Source organism: Chironomus tepperi, unplaced genomic scaffold (assembly GCF_022539635.2).
Source record: "Chironomus tepperi strain 1889 unplaced genomic scaffold, CSIRO-AGI_Ctep_v1 contig_427, whole genome shotgun sequence".
NCBI lineage: Eukaryota > Metazoa > Arthropoda > Insecta > Diptera > Chironomidae > Chironomus > Chironomus tepperi.
In genome coordinates this window covers 541862-559949 of record NW_027226549.1, presented here as the reverse complement: position 1 = coordinate 559949, position 18088 = coordinate 541862, and the positions used below count along the sequence as shown (strand labels likewise).

Sequence of the window (18088 nt, the reverse complement as noted above, 5' to 3'; positions counted from 1 at the left end):
ATGCTGTATTAGGCCATTCGACAATGTTGTTGCATATCTCAAAATAAAATCATACAAACTTCAAATTAATAGCCAAGCATGCATGCTGAAACAAAGCTATTTGTGATCTATGCAAATTTGAACAAAAATCTAAAAAACTTCCAAACATCTAAAATCTGTTCCTTAAAAAGAGGCAAAGAGCAACTTTTCTAAAATTCCATGCTTATTTTGATTACTCTGCTCTGTTTGTCTAACCAAAAAGTAGACATAAAGTATTACAGCATTGATATTGACTTTAATTTTATTTTTCGTAGGAAAGTAATCAGGAAGAAAATAAACACAAAAATCAACAGATGAAGTTTGTTCGTTAGAATCATCGTTTTGATTGTGAAGCTTCTTATTGCTTCCAATTAGTATCACATATTTTTCATCATTGAATGAATTTTGGAGCCATATGAATTGTGATGTTTGTTGCTATAATTTGTTATTATGTGTATGGGTGTAGGTTAGACTTGAACTACAAAAAGAAGACATAAATATAGCTTGGAATGAATTTTAAACTCGGTTTTGATTGGTTTTCTTCGAATTGATGACAATCGACTTCACGGTAACCGGAAGAGAACAAGCTTACAGCAAGGATAATTTTATATGGATCAACCCGAACAGGATAGCGTTTTAGCCAGGACACTGCTACGTTGCCTTATAAAAAAAAGACGCAAAGTTGCCGGAATGGCTGATTTTGACCCAATTTTCTCCCACAACGGCTCTTCACATGGTGTCGCTTGGCTTGATTTTAACGGATTATAGTTGCTAGCTGACCAAGTTGAGCATTGAGTTCAATCTAAATGCATCCTTAATTCTTCCATCATTGCAGTTGGTATTGACAATTGGCAGATAGAAGCCAACGATAGAAACAGCTTTAGGTGACATCTTAGGGACACCATGAATCACAGTTGATCTGTACGGATAGCGAAGTAAGGAAGTAAGTAAGTCTTTCATCAACGAGTCGACGGAACCGCATCCTATTACATTGTACTGCTCAGGTTACAAATCTAAAGCCTGATTTCTTCAAAGCATTACAAATAGGAGAAAAAAAAATCATATAAAATAGTGCAAAAAAGTGCAATCCATTTAAAATTAAAACTTCCTTCTTTAATGACTTTTTACAAGACTTTTGCATTTTCTAATGTAACTGAACTGTAATGAATAATGTTAAGCAAAAAAAGTTTCCTTTTATGATTTCACTTCATTTTCTTACTTTTTTTTATACTGGAATAAATTAAACTTCTCTCACAATTCTGAACAAGATTTTTATTGGAAAACTATAATGATGCATTGCTTTTCTTCTAGAGAAACTTTCTAATCTAAAAACTTTGCTTTTTCACAATTTCACATTTGTTTTCTTTTGAAGAGGGACTTTAAGATACAATATTTCAATATATGAAGGATGAGAGGGATTTGTTCTTGTTCTGGTTTATGATGATCTGACTTACTTACTTCGCTGACCGTGCAGATCAATTGTGATCCATGGAGTCCTATAGATATCGCCTAAAACTAGTTCTTTTGCTGGCTATCGCTTGCCAATTTCCGACCCCATGAGTAATTTTGTCTCTATCGACAGGTTTATTCCATTAATTCTTTGGACGCCCACTTGGACTTCTTTGAACTTGGACGTGACAGTTTTAATGATCTACTTAAGGATTTTTGAAATTCGAAGGGGTGTATTCAGGTAGACAGGGTTGTAGCCAGAGGGGGGTTATTGGGGACACGGGCCTCCTCTTCGATAATTGGAAAATCGTTTATTTTGTATCGTTTTTTCGTATTTTTCAAATTTTTTGTTTGCTATTTTAAAAAAATTTCAAAAAAATGTTCAGGCTCCCTCTAGTAAAATTTCCTGGCTACGCGTCTGCAGGCGGTAGGTAATGGGCTTGCGAGTTAACATCATCCAACCCACGTCCTCTCGTTTTGGACAGAATTCTTCAATTTCCAAGGATTTTTGCATTTCATTCAAAAAATATCAAAAAACCATTTTCATAGAAAAAATTCAAGTTTCGTCCCTAGAGAGGGGGTCATTATTGAGTATTGTATTCCATAAAAATGTGGATTTCAAGAATAAAATGCTCAAAACTTCTCAATTCCTCCTTAAAATTCTATTTTCAAAAACCCTTCAATTAAGCATTTGATTTATTAACTAGCAACAAAATAACAGCAAAAGCCATCGACCTTAAAATAATTTGTTGTTTGTATAACATCCTGTAATAAATAAGTCAATTGATTTATACATTCTCAAGATGGAATAAAAATACATAAAACATTTTATTTTGATAACAAATTTTCATCAATTTATTCATTACGATTCAATTTTCTCCTATCTAAGCTACTTAAAATTTACAATATTTTTGTTCAACTTATTTATTTTTTTTTTTCAAATTCCTACACATGAATGGAATGCTCAAAACGATGAAAAAAGTAAAAGAGATAAATCTTATAAACTAAAATGTAAAAAAAAGAACAACTTGAGAGAGATTAAAAATAAAAAGTGAACATAAAAATTGTCTTATTTGCTTCCTTAAAGTTCTATGAACATTTTTTAAATTTTTTTCTTATCCTTATACCTTATAACTACAGTAAACTGTTGTGGCGATAGATGAGATGAGAAATAAATGAACGAATGAGCTTCACTGACTTGACTGCAATTTTTGTCCATCATTATCATTCATTTATTATCATTACCTTTTGCACTTGAAACATTGACTGGCACATTTCTTTAGATTTGTTAATTTGTGAATGACTTGCTCCTGCCATAGACATGTAACAATGAGATGAGAGAAAAATAGAAAAATTGTGTTAAATAATCATCTTGTGTAGAGTTTTCTGGGGATGGTAGCTTGGTGGTAATTGACGAATTGAAGCTCATTTTTAAGGTAAACGTACTGTCTAGGGTTACGGCGAATTTTCGAGATCGAGACCGATACAGATACAGAGACTGAGACAAAGACCGACACCGAGATCAAGACTCAAACCGAGACGCAAACCGAGATTCAGACCGAAACCTAGACCGAGACCCCGACTGAGACCCAGACTGAGACCCAGACCGAAACTCAGACCGAGACCCAGACTGAGACTCAAACCAAGACCCAGATTGAGACCCAGACCAAGATCCAGATCGAGACCTAGAATGAGAACCAGATCGATATCCAGACCGAGACCCAAATCGAGACTCAGACCGAGACCCAAACCGAGACCCAGACTTAGATCCAGACTAAAATTCAGACCGAGACCCGAGCGTAACCCAGACTGAGATCCAGACCAAAACTCAGACCGAGACCCAGACCGTAACCCAGACTGAGATCCAGACCAAAACTCAGACCGAGACCCAAACCGAGACACAGACCGAGACTCTAGAACGAGACCAAGATTACAAATTTCTAGTCTTAGAGACTCATATAGTCTCAGATCTTATAGTCTTGGTCTCGGTCTCGTTAACCCTTAGTCCTGCCCATATTCAACAAATACCTTTCAATCAGCATAATAAGAAAACATCAAAAATCCCAATTTTAAACATCGCCATCCACCAAGTTACCCTCCATCGTCAGCAAATGTATTTTTCATGCTGTGGTTCTGTCAGATGTTAAAGCATAAAAAATAGAAAAATAGAAGCAAGAAAGGAAAAATTTCTTTTTTTTTTTTCATCCCTTCAAATGCTCAAAAAAAAATCTTTCTGTTGATTTTTCTATACAGTTCCCTCACTCGGACAAAGTCCTTTTGTGTGCACAAGTGCTTCATTTCAGTGCTCCTTCCTCATCTTATGCGACTGATGTTAATGAAGAAATTTTTTTCCTTTCCATCTCCTTTGACCTGTCATCTGTTAATATTTACCTGCATAAGATTAAAGCACATTGCAATGAGAGCCATTCCAAGTAGAAGATAAACCGCACAAAATATAAAGGCTAAATCTACACTTTGATATCCGTCTGCTGACAACTGCAGTGTTGAAGTTTTTTTTTAAATGTTGATTTTTCCGGTTTAGGTTTTTTTTGAGAGGAAGACACAAAAAAGAGATAAAATAAAGAAAGCATTAGAAATGATTTGTTAAAAATGAAATGTTCTAGTTTTGGGATTATCCTTGATATTAGGTTGATGTGTTGCTGATAAGAGTGTTCTTTGTATTTTTTTGATTTGGTGAAAGCTATTGTGGCTCATGACTCATGTCATGACTCGACAGACTAGATATTGGATCTAGTTTTGTAGTATTTATGGTGAATTTTTAAATGATTTTGTGATTTTATACGAATTTTTGGTACAGATTTCGAATGGATTATGGTTCAGTATGAGATGGAGAATTTAGATCCATCAAAAATTTAGCTGGTATTGTAGAGACTGGATTGGGTGTGTTGAAAAGGACGCTAGAGTCTTCAATTTACCGAACTGGAAGAAGGTTTCGAAGGATAGAGCTGTCTTGAGACATTCCTTTTGCGCGGCAATGGGCCCTCGTGCGCCTCAGCCATGAAAATAATTAAGTAAGTGATTGTAATAAGACCGTTCATTTATAATGTAACGTATTAAGGAGGAAGGGGGTCAAAAAGTGAATTTTCAGCATTACATACATGAGCGACAATGAAAAAGGCTCAACTAAACCTCTTTTACTAATACCAAATAGAAACCATCTTAATTTGGCAGCCAAAATGACGTCAAACGGAGACGACTTCCATTGGGTAATAGTAAAAGTGGTAAATAAAATGTGGCAGCCGTAAAGACGCCAAACGGAGGTGGCTTCTATTTGGTTTGAGTTAAAGAGGTTTGGCGGAGCCTTTGTTTGTGTCCCTCGGGATAATAAGTAAATGGACACTTGGACGATGCTTCAAACTCAAAAATTGGAGAATTTCGAAACCTCATCCGAAATTCGACCAAATTGTGACAAAACCACGATGTAAATCCAATCCATATCTGATAATTTTCTGATCATAATTAATCCATCCCCATAGCAACACCCATGGATTACACGCAATGCCACCAAGTATCAATTTAAATGATATCCTTTTTAATAACTGTATCACTTAGTTACAATCATAATTACAGTACTTCCTCCCCCTCCCTCCCATCAAAACTCTCTTCATAAAGTTAATGAATGTGAAAAAAAAGTCAGGCTTTATATTTCCCATTCAAATATTAATCATTTTACAGTGAAAACACATGAATGCAAATTCATAATAAATGCTTCGCTGTTAAATGATGACGATCATTAAAAAAAGATATTTTACTGCGCTTAAATACGATAAAAATCTCTTATTTTGTACAAAGTATCGCCGGTTTTTTTTGTGTATACATTTTAGTGACGTTTAAGCAATAAAATTACTAATAATAATGATGCAACTTTTGATTCATTTCTGAAGCTTTTTTACTCCATGAAAGCCGATTTTATGAAATGCGTAGCCTCAGTGCATTCAAAAACACAAAGTATATTCACAACATTCAGCAATTCATTCGGATAATGCATTAAAAAAATTGCAATGGCTAAAGTCGATGGGGGTAGAATGTAAAATAAAATATATTGCATCATAAATATTTTATTGCCATTTACTGTTTTGCGAGTGTGAGAAAAAAAAAGAGAATGCATTCGGAAAATTGTTTTTTTCTTCCTCGTTTCTGTTGCTCCTTCATGCTCGATGTAAAAATATTATTTTTTTGTTATTCCTTCATCTCACTCATTCAATGGATCATTATTAATATGAATCTGTAGACTAAATAATATCTCGATCAGAGATCTAATCCTTCTGGGAAGGTACGTACGTGTGTGTATGGTGTGGCTGTTTATGTGTGTGTATGGTTGCGTTACATAATAACAATTTATAACTTGAAATAAAAATGAAATACACACCGAATGAAAATGAAAAATCATTCATCATGTAACCAACCGACAAAAAGTATATGTATATGTATACAGTCATACATAGTAGTAGCTAGAGAGTAGAGAAATGTAATCAAAAATCATGCGAAGTACCAGACCGGCTATGAATTATTGAAATCATATTCTCACAAACATATGCCATGATGGCATTGTGTATTTTTTTTAGAATTATAGTTTTCTGAATTTGTAAGTATGTTTACTATATTTGACCTAGTTGTATGTGCACATGGGGTATATACAATATCATCTAAGGAATGAATAATTCAGCTGTGACAAAATTTCGTGGGATTTTGTAGAATGTTTAAAAGCTTTAGATTTGTGGGATGATTTTTGGAAATTGCTTGACATTTTAATACTGAAGCAGAGTCTTTAAATTATTTGGAAGGAACTTAAAGAATTTTTCAAAAAATTAAGCATAGCAAATTCTAAGAAAGGTTTCGTTTAAGTGAAAATGACTCCTAAGAATACCATTGCCCACGTTCCATTTTTAACTGTGTCTACTTCCGTTTGTTTTAAGTTTGATTTTGTAGATGGCAAGAGAACAGGGTTGAGGCTAAGTACTCTTGGAATTAAGCTGTTGATAGGGATAGTTCAGAATTTGATAATCGGCAAAGGGCCGCCAGCGATAGTCCTAGATTCTTACTCCAATTAAGAGATCCTATGGATCACAGTTCACCCATGGATCCCATGGATCTGTTTGGTCAGTAAAATAAGTTAGTTTCTCCGTTTAAAAGAATGGAAGAACATAAAAATGTTAAATTTGATGTCAACGATGATTGAAAATCTGAGAGAGTTGATGTACAAAATGTACTCAAACTCTAAGAACAACTCATAAAATGCGAATGGTGTATGAATATTTGAAGCTGTGTCAGATTCAGCTGAATTTTCATCGAACTTGGATTTATACTGAATCTGGTTCACACTGAATCTGGTTTAAGTAAGGTTTTATACTGATTTATCCTACTGAAATAGTGGTGCTTGAATATTTTCAGCAGGCTTTTTTGGACAAAAATCTAAAAATATGAATCTAAGCTAGTGGTGGCCAACTTTTTTGTGCAACGGTACACCTCAGCCCATCACTGCTCTAGACATTCCAGATTCAGTGTCTTTCAGTTGTTTTGACATATCTTCAATTCAAGATGCAGGTGAATTTTAATGAAATTTGGCTTCAAGTTGGATTTGAATTAAGCAAAAATATAGACTAATTTGTCAAATTAAAATAGTGTGGCTTAAAGCTTTATAGAAGAAATTTTCGGATTAAAGTTCTAAAATTATGCTTGCTTAGCGTATTTTTTTATTTTTTTCGATAAGTCCAAGTTCATGATGGGATAAAGAAGTATATTCTAAAGCATAATTTAAGCCATGTTTCAGTAACACCGTACCTAATCTAAAAAGTCAATTGTCATACCTGCCGGACAACATAGCTTGTAACAATCTCCCATAAAATATTTCTCACCCATTTCCGAATATAGAAAAACAATATCGATAGGATACATAAACGCAAATATATGCACGAATCGACAATGACGAATACTAAATATAGCAATTATTCATATGAAATTGATGGAGAGAGAGAGAGTGAGAGAGAGAGAGAGGAAGTAGGCATTTTCAGACGCACATAAACTGGTAAAAAAAGAAGCCATTTGATGTTGTGAAAATGAACATAAAGGAGTGAAAGATGAAAATTCAAATATCGATATGTGAATTTGTTACAACCAAAATGCGTAATAAAATTTTCATTTTCACATGAAAATTGTAGCCATCAAATACACACATCTCATCACATTCGGAATAAACAATTTATTATCACATTCTTTTTATTGTTGTGTCGAAAAAAAAAGTATATAATTTTTCTTAACCACAAAAAACTGCTTCTTCTTCACAAAAACACTTTTGTGCTTATATAATGGCTTTTTTTTTTTTTTGGTGGGGAGGAAGTATATATACAATAAAAATTAATGGTAAATGGGCGATCTGGAGGAGTTATTTTCTTTTATTATTCACCAGCGAATTGAAAATTATTTTTTTATAAGTAAATTTTTATAATTCACAAACGATAAAAATGTCAAATTGTTTAATGTTGAAAGTTTAGCACTGTGAAATATTAAGCACTAAGTGCCATAAATTTGGACAAGAAATTTTAAATTGTAAACAATAAAGTTTGTGACTTTTATAATGTAATTGAAATGTTGTGGGTGAACATTTATTTGGGGGACCATTTTGGAAATTTTAGGTGGCACTTGGTGGAATTGAATTTATTTATTTTTCTGTGGTGATTATTTGAAGGATGACTTGAATGGAAATGATCCAATTTATATCCAAGTTGAGGATTCTTAGAAAATGAACTTCAAAGCTTAAAGTCAATATTTTACAAAGACACACTAACTTGTATAGAACATGTTTCCAAGAGCATTCATATACTAAAATATAACAGTTGAGCATCATCCTCTTCATGCGTGATCTCAGCTCTTAAAAGTATGATCATTGTCTGCTAGGCACAGTAGGTCTCCCGGACATGAAGTGTGTCTATTTATACCTGATCAGTTAAAATTAAAGTCAGAACCTGTTCAGTTAAATAGAACGAGGATATCTATCGTCTATATGAACCAAATGATACTCTTAGATGCATACAATTGCATTCATCAGGCAGCCCCGTATAGCTTTCTCATAACAATTGTTAGATTCTATGCTTCAAATTCCTGATTCGTCCTCTAATCCAAAATGTCCAAAGATTCAATTTTTCATTGATCTTAGACATTAAAGCTATCGAATTTTCTAAAGTTCAGACAACACACACATTTAGGAATGGAAGGATCCGAACCGACCACTATCAAGTTATCACACCAAATTTGAACCAAGCTACTGGCCGAATACTCTACTGAGACACTTAGATATCTGCTAATCTGCTTAACATCTGACCATACACAAACTACTATGCAAATCGAGGAACCATTCCTCCCATATACACCATTTCCTTCTTCCTGATATTCACAAAAAAAAAACCCAAAAAAATCCCATATCCATTCCAGTTGAAAATCAACACATTACAACCATAGCTGAATTTATCTGCATATATCACATAACCTTTTCCAAGAATATCTCTTCATATATCCAAAAACTAGAGATTTTTTTCAATCAAACATAGCCTATTGAAACTGTTAAATTGATAATAACTTACGGCAGCACCAGGCACTAAATCTCCAAATCCAATTGATGACAGTGAGATGAAACAGAAGTAACTACCATCTAAATAATTCCAATCCTCCCATGCTTTGAAAAGTACAGCTCCAAGGAAAATGTATCTGCAAATTTAGGAAGGAAGATGACAAAAAAATTCCAATTAGTGCTGATGAGTCAAATATTTCAGTAAATAGTCTGTCGCATATACAGTTAGTAGAAAATTTATGTTATGTTCTGCTGCTCTCATCTACCTACCCAATCATGATAGCCACACAAACGGTAATTGGTACTGTAATGGCCTGCGGATCTTCTTGTATTATATTTTCAATGTCTGAATCGTTTTCACATGAGGTTATGCTCGTTGCTATGCTTCCGCTATCGCTCTAATGGAAGATGAATATGAGTGTTGATAGTCAATGGATTGCAAGAATCGAAACAAAAGAAAAATCAGAAATGAATTTTTGGATTTAAATATTTTTTTGAGGTTTTATGCTCAATTTATTACCCGAGCAACAATATAAATCATAATTAAAATTTTCTATTTGTTTTATTGAGCTTTTCTGGTCGATTGCCTTCCTCACACTTTTATTGATTCACAAATACAATGCTTGACAGACTGCCAATGCTCCCGTATCCCCCGAAAATACACAGTAATAGCCTAACAGTATGCTCGCCTGTTGTTTACATGTCAATAAATTGGAACAAATTATAATTATGACTTTACTAATGGGCCACCCAATGTGATATAAAATATTATGCGATGAGGAAGCTGAAAACAAACAAGGGTAGCAGATTTATTTGCCAAATGCGATTTTCTAACTTTTTTATATTTATATTGTTGATTTGTTTGGTGGTCATGCGGTGGAGGCTATTTGGAAGGAGATGGAAGATTTGAAATTTAAGTTTGTTTAAGACAAGACTTTAAAACTGAAGAGTCTTGTTTGCTTATTATAATTTATGTGATTTAAAGAAGAGCTGACATACCGGTCAGCTGTCAAATCACGGCTTCTGCCGATATCTCCTTCCACAGGTTGCTGTTTTCAGCAGATCAAATCTTGCTTTATTGGGGAATAAACCTCTTCTGTTCTTCTGTTCTTTTTTTATGTTCTTAATAATTGATAGTCCTTGACATGAATTGTCATATTTATAATCAGACATAATGTGGAATAATAGCAGACTGTTTCTCTTAAGATTGATTTTGAGTAATCATATTGCGTTTCATTAGACCTAACTTAATATAGGACCAAATTATAGCATATCGACTAGGTAGGAAAGCCAAATAAATGCTACATTTAAGTGACCTGAGTGGACAAAAATACGTTATAACTAGTTAATGTCGAGTTAATGACAAGTTCTAACGGTTTGTTGTCAATTCGGGTCACTACCGTTTGGTATTAATAAATGCATCCACGAAGAAGATTAAAAGCATCCACGACGAAGCCTCTTAAATTTCTGTCGTTGGGACTACTGTTTTAGGTACTTTAAACGATCAATGCTGATCAAAACCTAATGGTGATCAACTATATTATATTCAAAACAGTGTACTAGCATGCTTGCAAGCCTCAAAAAATGAAATAATCAACATCCCGTACCCTAATTTGATCATATTAAATTTATTTGAATTTTGATGTCAACTATCGAGTATTTAATTAGTTGTAATTTATTGAAAATTAATATGTTTTATTACTGAGTTCAATTGAATTATATGTTAGTCTGAAAATGTATGACAGACTAGCTTTCGGATATTTTTGGGTGAGTATTGTCAAATATTTCACAAATATCAATCATGCTTATTGTAAATTCAATAAAATTTAGATTATATATTTATCGAAACTTGACATATTCGTTAGATAAGTAGGAGTTACTGTGTTGCTATCTGAAATTCTAAAAATGCTCGTCCAGATGCTAGGTCAATATAAAATCGTCTATAAATATTATGTCTATTACAAAATAGCCTCAAATAATTTAAAATTGAAAAGATTCATTGAGAAGCCTTAAACATCTAAATTTAGCTTCAAATACTTTTCAAGCTAGAAGCATTTAAATAGGAAACTTAAAGGTTTCTGTGACTTTGACACTTTTAAATCCAATTAAAGCACAAAACCATAACCCGATGTTACTTGTAGCTATTTGTAACATTTAATATTTTTCTTGGAATAAATAAATGCAACAGAACGACAACCTTCAGAACTTTCATATTCGTTCCTTGTTTTTCCCTCTTATAACCTTCAAGCCATCTGTGTGCATACCACCGTATCCAAAAACTTGTATTTTTTCAATATTAGATATCAAAGAAAAGTGTTGCATTAAATTCGATACATTTAAACTGCAAATGCTGCTCGAGATTGTAAATGGAACAAACTTTATGTACTTTTTTGCTTCTTATTTGTTTTTAATTTCTGTCACATGCTTTATTTCATTTTAATAATTTTTTTCCTTCCTCCCTTTTTTTCCCTTGAAGGCAACAAAAAAAACTTTTTTCATCTCTTACCGGAAATTCACCAATGCTTTGACGTAATCGCTCTTTGTGCTTCTCTCGTGCTAAACGTCGACGTGCAATGTTGGGAAAAATACGACATAAACAGCACTTTGCATAAATCCACTTAAATGACTTTGCTAAAATATCACCTGCAATAAATTAAGGACAAAAAAAAGTTTTTTTTTCAGTATTAATTTTCTCTCTCCCATCTGTCTCTTTTTTTTTCTGTGGATGTATATATTTTTTTTTGTTCTTGCTTTCTTTTCTATTATTTGGTCGTTCTTTTTATGTTTTAGTGTTTTGGGCATTTTTGCTCTTCACATGTGAATTTTAAGCAGAGTTGGTTAACATTTGAGGGGAATTTTAATTTCTAAAATGCTTGGTGGGACACTCTAGAATTGCTTTCATTTGAGCACTTATCCTAGAGTGATTAGGTGATAATTGAACTTAAAATTCTGTAGCAGCTCTACTATTAAGTTAAGGATTTTTTTGTCTAAAAGTGGATTGAACCCAGAAAGAAAGTTTCATTCTCTTATGTGTACCCGAATAGCACAAGTCGGTTAATCGATCTATAGTTCACCAGGCGTTTCAATGGCATGTTGCCTGATTTCAACCGAATCAAGCACCAAATCAGATTCAAGTCGTCCTGGGTTTGGATTTTGATCGATTAACCGCTTTGAACTATTCGGAGTATTCTTTATGACTCACTCTCTTTTTTTAAGAAATACTATTTCTAGTTGTTTGAGGAGGAGCAGCAACCACTAACCTCGTTCCCTTATAAGCGTTGTGTGATAAGTGAACAGCACTTAAATGGCTCTGCTCCTGTTACTGTTTACATATCCAATATGCTTGAAAATTAAAAAATATATGTTGTTCACTTATAACTTAACGCTATTGAGAGAGTGGGTTGAGAATTTTTTAAGGAGAGTTGAAGAATGAAAATTCGATTTCTTGCGTTAAGTCATAAATAAATGGACCCAAAGTGAATGGATCAGATTATTCATCACAATCACCTCTCAAAAATTTTAATTCAAATTTCAATCATTTTTAACTTCCTTCTAGCTCATTGAATCTATATTGCTGTCAAATACTATATGAAACAGCTTTTCATCAAAATGACCAAATTATTTTACACTATCGCCTAATAATTTTATATAGCAATCTAAATTAAATATTTCTATACACCAGCAATTCAGCTTTATAATTTCACACCACTAGCTAAATATATTTAATTAGATAAACATTCAATAACACCAAGACTAGTGAGATCAGAAATCAAACGATAAATCCCAAATGTGACGCCCCTCTCTGCTTTGCCATAGAAATGTGAGAACAATTATGCTGTGGTCATCAGATTCACAAAAATAAAATTTAGGATATATGTATGTATGTGTAGGTAGGTAAAGAGGTGATAAATTACCAATATTTGATAAATATAAAAGGAACAATGGCATTCCGATAATTGCGTAGAATATCGTTGTGATTTTGCCCAATTCAGTTGTAGGTGTTTTATTTCCATATCCTGCAAATACGATATATAGAAAGTAAGAATAATAATAATAATGAATAGGTAGTAATGAAAAAAATAGAGAATAGGACACAACTATAGAAAGTAAGATGTGTGAGATTCAATAAAATATTGCAGCATAGCATTTGGTATAAATTGCCAGACAATAAAGGTGTCTAGCTGTGCACAAACTAGAAAAATATGTATGAAAAAAAAAATATTGAGTTCAGCATATGAATGAACTGAAGCTAACGAATGAAATGAATTATTACATTCGAAATGGATGAAAATTATTAAATGCATGAGCAATTGTGCAAATCATGACCATTAGAGATTATTTTAGCCATGAACATAATAATTCAAATCAAGCTGAAAAGTGCTTTTTTATTATTGTCACTGCTGTTGATGCTAGGTACTTAAATTAATTAACACATCTGTATTATTTAGTCTCACATAATTAACTATGACTATTCAGACTTACCTATTGTTGTAATTACAGTTAAACTATATAAAAAGCCGCTTGAGAATGTCCATTTACCATCAGGAACACCTTTACGCTGTCTGTCAGTCACTGCTGTTTGAAATGACAATAATTTCTGTTCTACACTTTTGAAAGGAGTTTATATTGTGAAAATTGGAAAATTAAAAAAAAAATAAATAAAATATAAATGAAAAGTTGAGAAATTGAATATTTTTGTATTACAAGGGATGTCCTGTATGTCCTTGGATTTTGAATGCTTTTGGCAAGAATTTTGGCCTTTGAAGCTTGTTCTCTGTTAAAAGCTTGTTTACTTTTTGTATTCGCAAACTATGAGGTATTGTCGTTCTGGTTTCTGAGCAGAGTAGGATCTGGGGTATGTAGGCAATTTCGCCAATGCGAGCTTAATTTTCAGCACTCTGTGGCCGAGTCGTTATGCAACAGACCGAAAATATGTGCAGGAGTGCACATTGGGGCCAAAAGTGGAAAAGATGGCAATAATTCATCTGATATGCCTATATTATAGACACTAGTGAGTACTATATAGGAAAAATAAAATTTCTCCCCAACAGTGCGCTGTGCGCGTAATACGAGGGAAAACGTTTTTTGGGTAGAGGGGACATTCAAATCGTTCTAACTTTTCACTGCCTTAGCAGAATTTTTTGAAGTTTTTTTTATTTAGTAGGTATTAGTAAGGCCTTTCAGAAAAATATTCATATGTTACAATCTGGGTCAATTTGGGTGTAGAAATTTCAAAAAAAGTTCGAAAAAATGCATTTTTTTAGTATTTTTCACTTCCTGTGGCTGCAAACGAAGCTATAACTGTTAATAAGTTACTGCATATGAAAGATCTTATTTATATCTACAATACCTACGTACATCATAAAACAAAAAAATTCTGTACAGATAGTCAAAATTAGCTTTGAAGTTAAAAACACGTGGTTCTTCTGCCTTCTTGGGTCAATATGACCCCCCGAACATGACCAGCGGTTTTTTGAACCTAGTTATATTTTTACCTAACACACTTATCTATCTTATAAAAACAAAAAAATATCAATTTTTCTGCCAGCGCGATATCGAAAAATTGACTTGAAGGGGTCTAGGGGGTCCCCAAATTTCAAAAATTTCTTGTAATTACCAAACTTGATAAAAAATTTTGAAACTTACAGATCTTATTCAAATACTAATATACTTTATATTTATGTCATCAAAAATTGTTACGCAGTGTAATTTTGCCAAAAATATTGAAAAAACTGGTTTTTGTGTTTTTGAATCCACTAAATGACCTTTGAACATACTTTAACGAAATATTTTTTATATATTTCATTAATTTATGCAAAGTGCATTAAATTACCTTTCCAATGATATATAATATGTACCATAATCTGCTTTTTATATCGAAAAAACTTGGAAAAAACTAAAAAGTTGTCAAAATTTTTCAAATCTGAAAATCCATAAGTTGCTAATTTGCTCATAATTATTGTAAATTTCAACAATATTTGACAAATTTGGTATTATTGGAAAGCTAAAAGCAGTATCTATGAGATAATAAAAAAATTATAGCTTGAGATGTACCCGGTGCACAGCTATGCTAAGTCCAAAATGTTGTATTTTGGCTAACCGTCCTAGGTGGAACGACTATCGAAATTTTATTTTTGAAAGTGATTTTCATATTTTTACTCTAAAACTGTCTAAAAACAGGAAATAATTCCATTTTACACCATCAAAAACTGTAAATAAGCAAACGGAAAAATTTTGAAATTCGAAAATTTTCGAAAAATTTGATTGAATTATTTTCTGTCATTTACAGGTTTTGATGGTGTAAAATGGGATTATTTCCTGTTTTTAGACAGTTTTAGAGTAAAAATATGTAAATCACTTTCAAAAATAAAATTTGGATAGTCGTTGCACCTAGGACGGATAGCCAAAGTACAACATTTTGGACTTAGCATATCTGTGCACCGGGTACATCTCAAGCTATAATTTTTTTATTATCTCATAGATACTGCTTTTAGCTTTCCAACAATACCAAATTTGTCAAATATTGTTGAAATTTACAATAATTATGAGCAAAATAGCAACTTATAGATTTTCAGATTTGAAAAATTTTGACAACTTTTTGGTTTTTTCGATATAAAAAGCAGATCATGTAACATATTATATATCATTGGAAAGGTATTTTAATGCACTTTACATAAATTAATGAGATATTAAGAAAATATTTGGTTATAGTACGTTCAAAGGTCATTTAGTAGATTCAAAAACACAAAAACCAGTTTTTTCAATATTTTTGGCAAAATTACACTGTGTAACAATTTTTATTGATATCAATATAAATATTAGTAGTGTTTAAATAAGATCTGTAAGTTTCAAAATTTTTCATCAAGTTTGGTAATTACTAGAAATTTTTGAATTTTGGGGTACCCCCCCTTGACCCCCTTCAAGTCAATTTTTCGATATCGCGCTGGCAGAAAAATTGATATTTTTTTGTTTTTATTAGATAGATAAGTGTGTTAGGTAAAAATATAACTAGGTTCAAAAAACCGCTGGTCATGTTCGGGGGGTCATATTGACCCAAGAAGGCAGAAGAACCACGTGTTTTTAACTTCAAAGCTAATTTTGACTATCTGTACAGAATTTTTTTGTTTTATGATGTATGTAGGTATTGTAGATATAAATAAGATCTTTCATATGCAGTAACTTATTAACAGTTATAGCTTCGTATGCAGCCACAAGAAGTGAAAAATACTAAAAAAATGCATTTTTTCGAACTTTTTTTGAAATTTCTACACCCAAATTGACCCAGATTGTAACATATGAATATTTTTCTGAAAGGCCTTACTAATACCTACTAAATAAAAAAAACTTCAAAAAATTCTGCTAAGGCAGTGAAAAGTTAGAACGATTTGAAAGTCCCCTCTACCCAAAAAACGTTTTCCCTCGTATTACGCGCACAGTGCACTCATGGGGAGAAATTTTATTTTTCCTATATAGTACTCACTAGTGTCTATAATATAGGCATATCAGATGAATTATTGCCATCTTTTCCACTTTTGGCCCCAATGTGGAGTGCTTTATTCCCACTTAAGAGCGATCTCTCAATCAATATGTAGAGTTTTGTCGATATGACTTACTTACCTCCTAGAACCATGTTCCGACTTGGAGCCTAGGTTATTAAAAAAGGCCTTCCATCTGACTTTGTTACTGGCCACATCACAAAGCTTGTACAAATTCTCTGTTTTGACATATAATTGACATTTCCGTATTATTGTTCTACGCCAAGCTGCTCGATATGACTGGGATTCACAATATGCTCCTCTAACAGTCTAAGATCATGCTCACGAGAGTTTGCTCATATTAGCGTATTCTGCTCTTCTACAATCGTTGATGTATTATGAACCATATTCCGTATCACAAAACCTCTACTGCTCTGCAGCTTTGACTCTCCAGTCATCATCAACTCTGCATATCCAAAAGCCTTCAAATTCAAGGACAATTAATCGACATTCCTTGTTTTTCTTGTTTAAGAAAAATTTCTTATTCTTCAAAAAAAAATGTAAAGAAAAACAATTTTTATCAACAGTTTGCGTAACATCGGCACATCCTACTGCAGCTTTTTGAAAGAAAACTTTTCCTTTTCACATCTCAGCTTAGAGACACAAAACAATGAAAAAAATAGCGGGAAAGACAACGAAAAAAAAATCAGAACATGAACAGAAGAGACAAGAAAAATATTTTTTTTTATTTTTTCTATTATCAGTTTTGGAAAGAGCATAAATTCTGGCATCTAAATGCTGTATATAACAGCAGCAAGACATAGACTAACAAAGTTGGCGGAACTGCTCATCTAGCAAGTGCATGGCATTGTCTATAGACGATTTGAATATAAAGAAAAGACAAAAACAAATCCACAGTTGGAAAAATCCAAGTTCCTATGTAGCATAAATTACAATTTCATGCTAATGAAAATCGATTTTTCTTTCCTTCCTCTACATCCTCTTATTATTCTCTACATACTTACCCAAGAAACAAACGTACACTTGGATGATATCTAAAGAGATTCTTGAATTGTGAAATTGTCATTTATTTAGGAGGCAGAAGTAGAAAAAAAAGTTACTTCCGCAATTTATTTGCCATACACTTTATTCTTACTTGATATTCTTCTTACCTTTCCCGTAAATTATTTTGTAAATACATGAAAAGACGAGAAATGAATGGGAGATTTTCATTGGATTCTTGGATTGCTTTACGGTGTCAGGCTTAATTGAAGGGAATTTTTATTGTTTTACTTATACGTGAACACACATTTATAGGAGGTTAAGTGAGATGTTCTTCTCGATTGTATGACTACTTATGGTAAAAAAAAGTTTTCTTTCTGCATATATGAGAGAAACATTTCTGGGAAGGACGAAAAGGAAATCTGACATGTGATGGAAAAATTATTTTTTGGGGAGGCTCTGAATATGATAAGTTTTCTTGTTTAATTTGCGGAATAATTTGAAAGTTTTAGGCTTTTAGTTGTGCTTTATATGCAAAAATTATCGTTGAGGTTGTTGA

At 32.7% G+C, this 18088-nt stretch overlaps 1 protein-coding gene across 6 annotated transcripts in view; it reads right to left on the bottom strand.

The window, feature by feature from the left end:
* Positions 1–2355: 2355 nt before the first annotated feature.
* Positions 2356–18088, bottom strand: part of sand (potassium two pore domain channel sandman) — a 42863-nt gene continuing 27130 nt past the window's right edge. For all 6 annotated transcript variants that reach the window (XM_070649631.1, XM_070649626.1, XM_070649630.1 and 3 more), the window contains 7 exons: positions 13535–13659; positions 12967–13068; positions 11559–11695; positions 9323–9450; positions 9066–9189; positions 3859–3963; positions 2356–2777 (listed from right to left, as the gene is read on the bottom strand). In XM_070649631.1, coding sequence (XP_070505732.1) covers positions 2709–2777; positions 3859–3963; positions 9066–9189; positions 9323–9450; positions 11559–11695; positions 12967–13068; positions 13535–13659 — 790 coding nt within the window. In that variant the 3' untranslated portion in view covers positions 2356–2708. The remainder of the gene's footprint in view (positions 2778–3858; positions 3964–9065; positions 9190–9322; positions 9451–11558; positions 11696–12966; positions 13069–13534; positions 13660–18088) is intronic.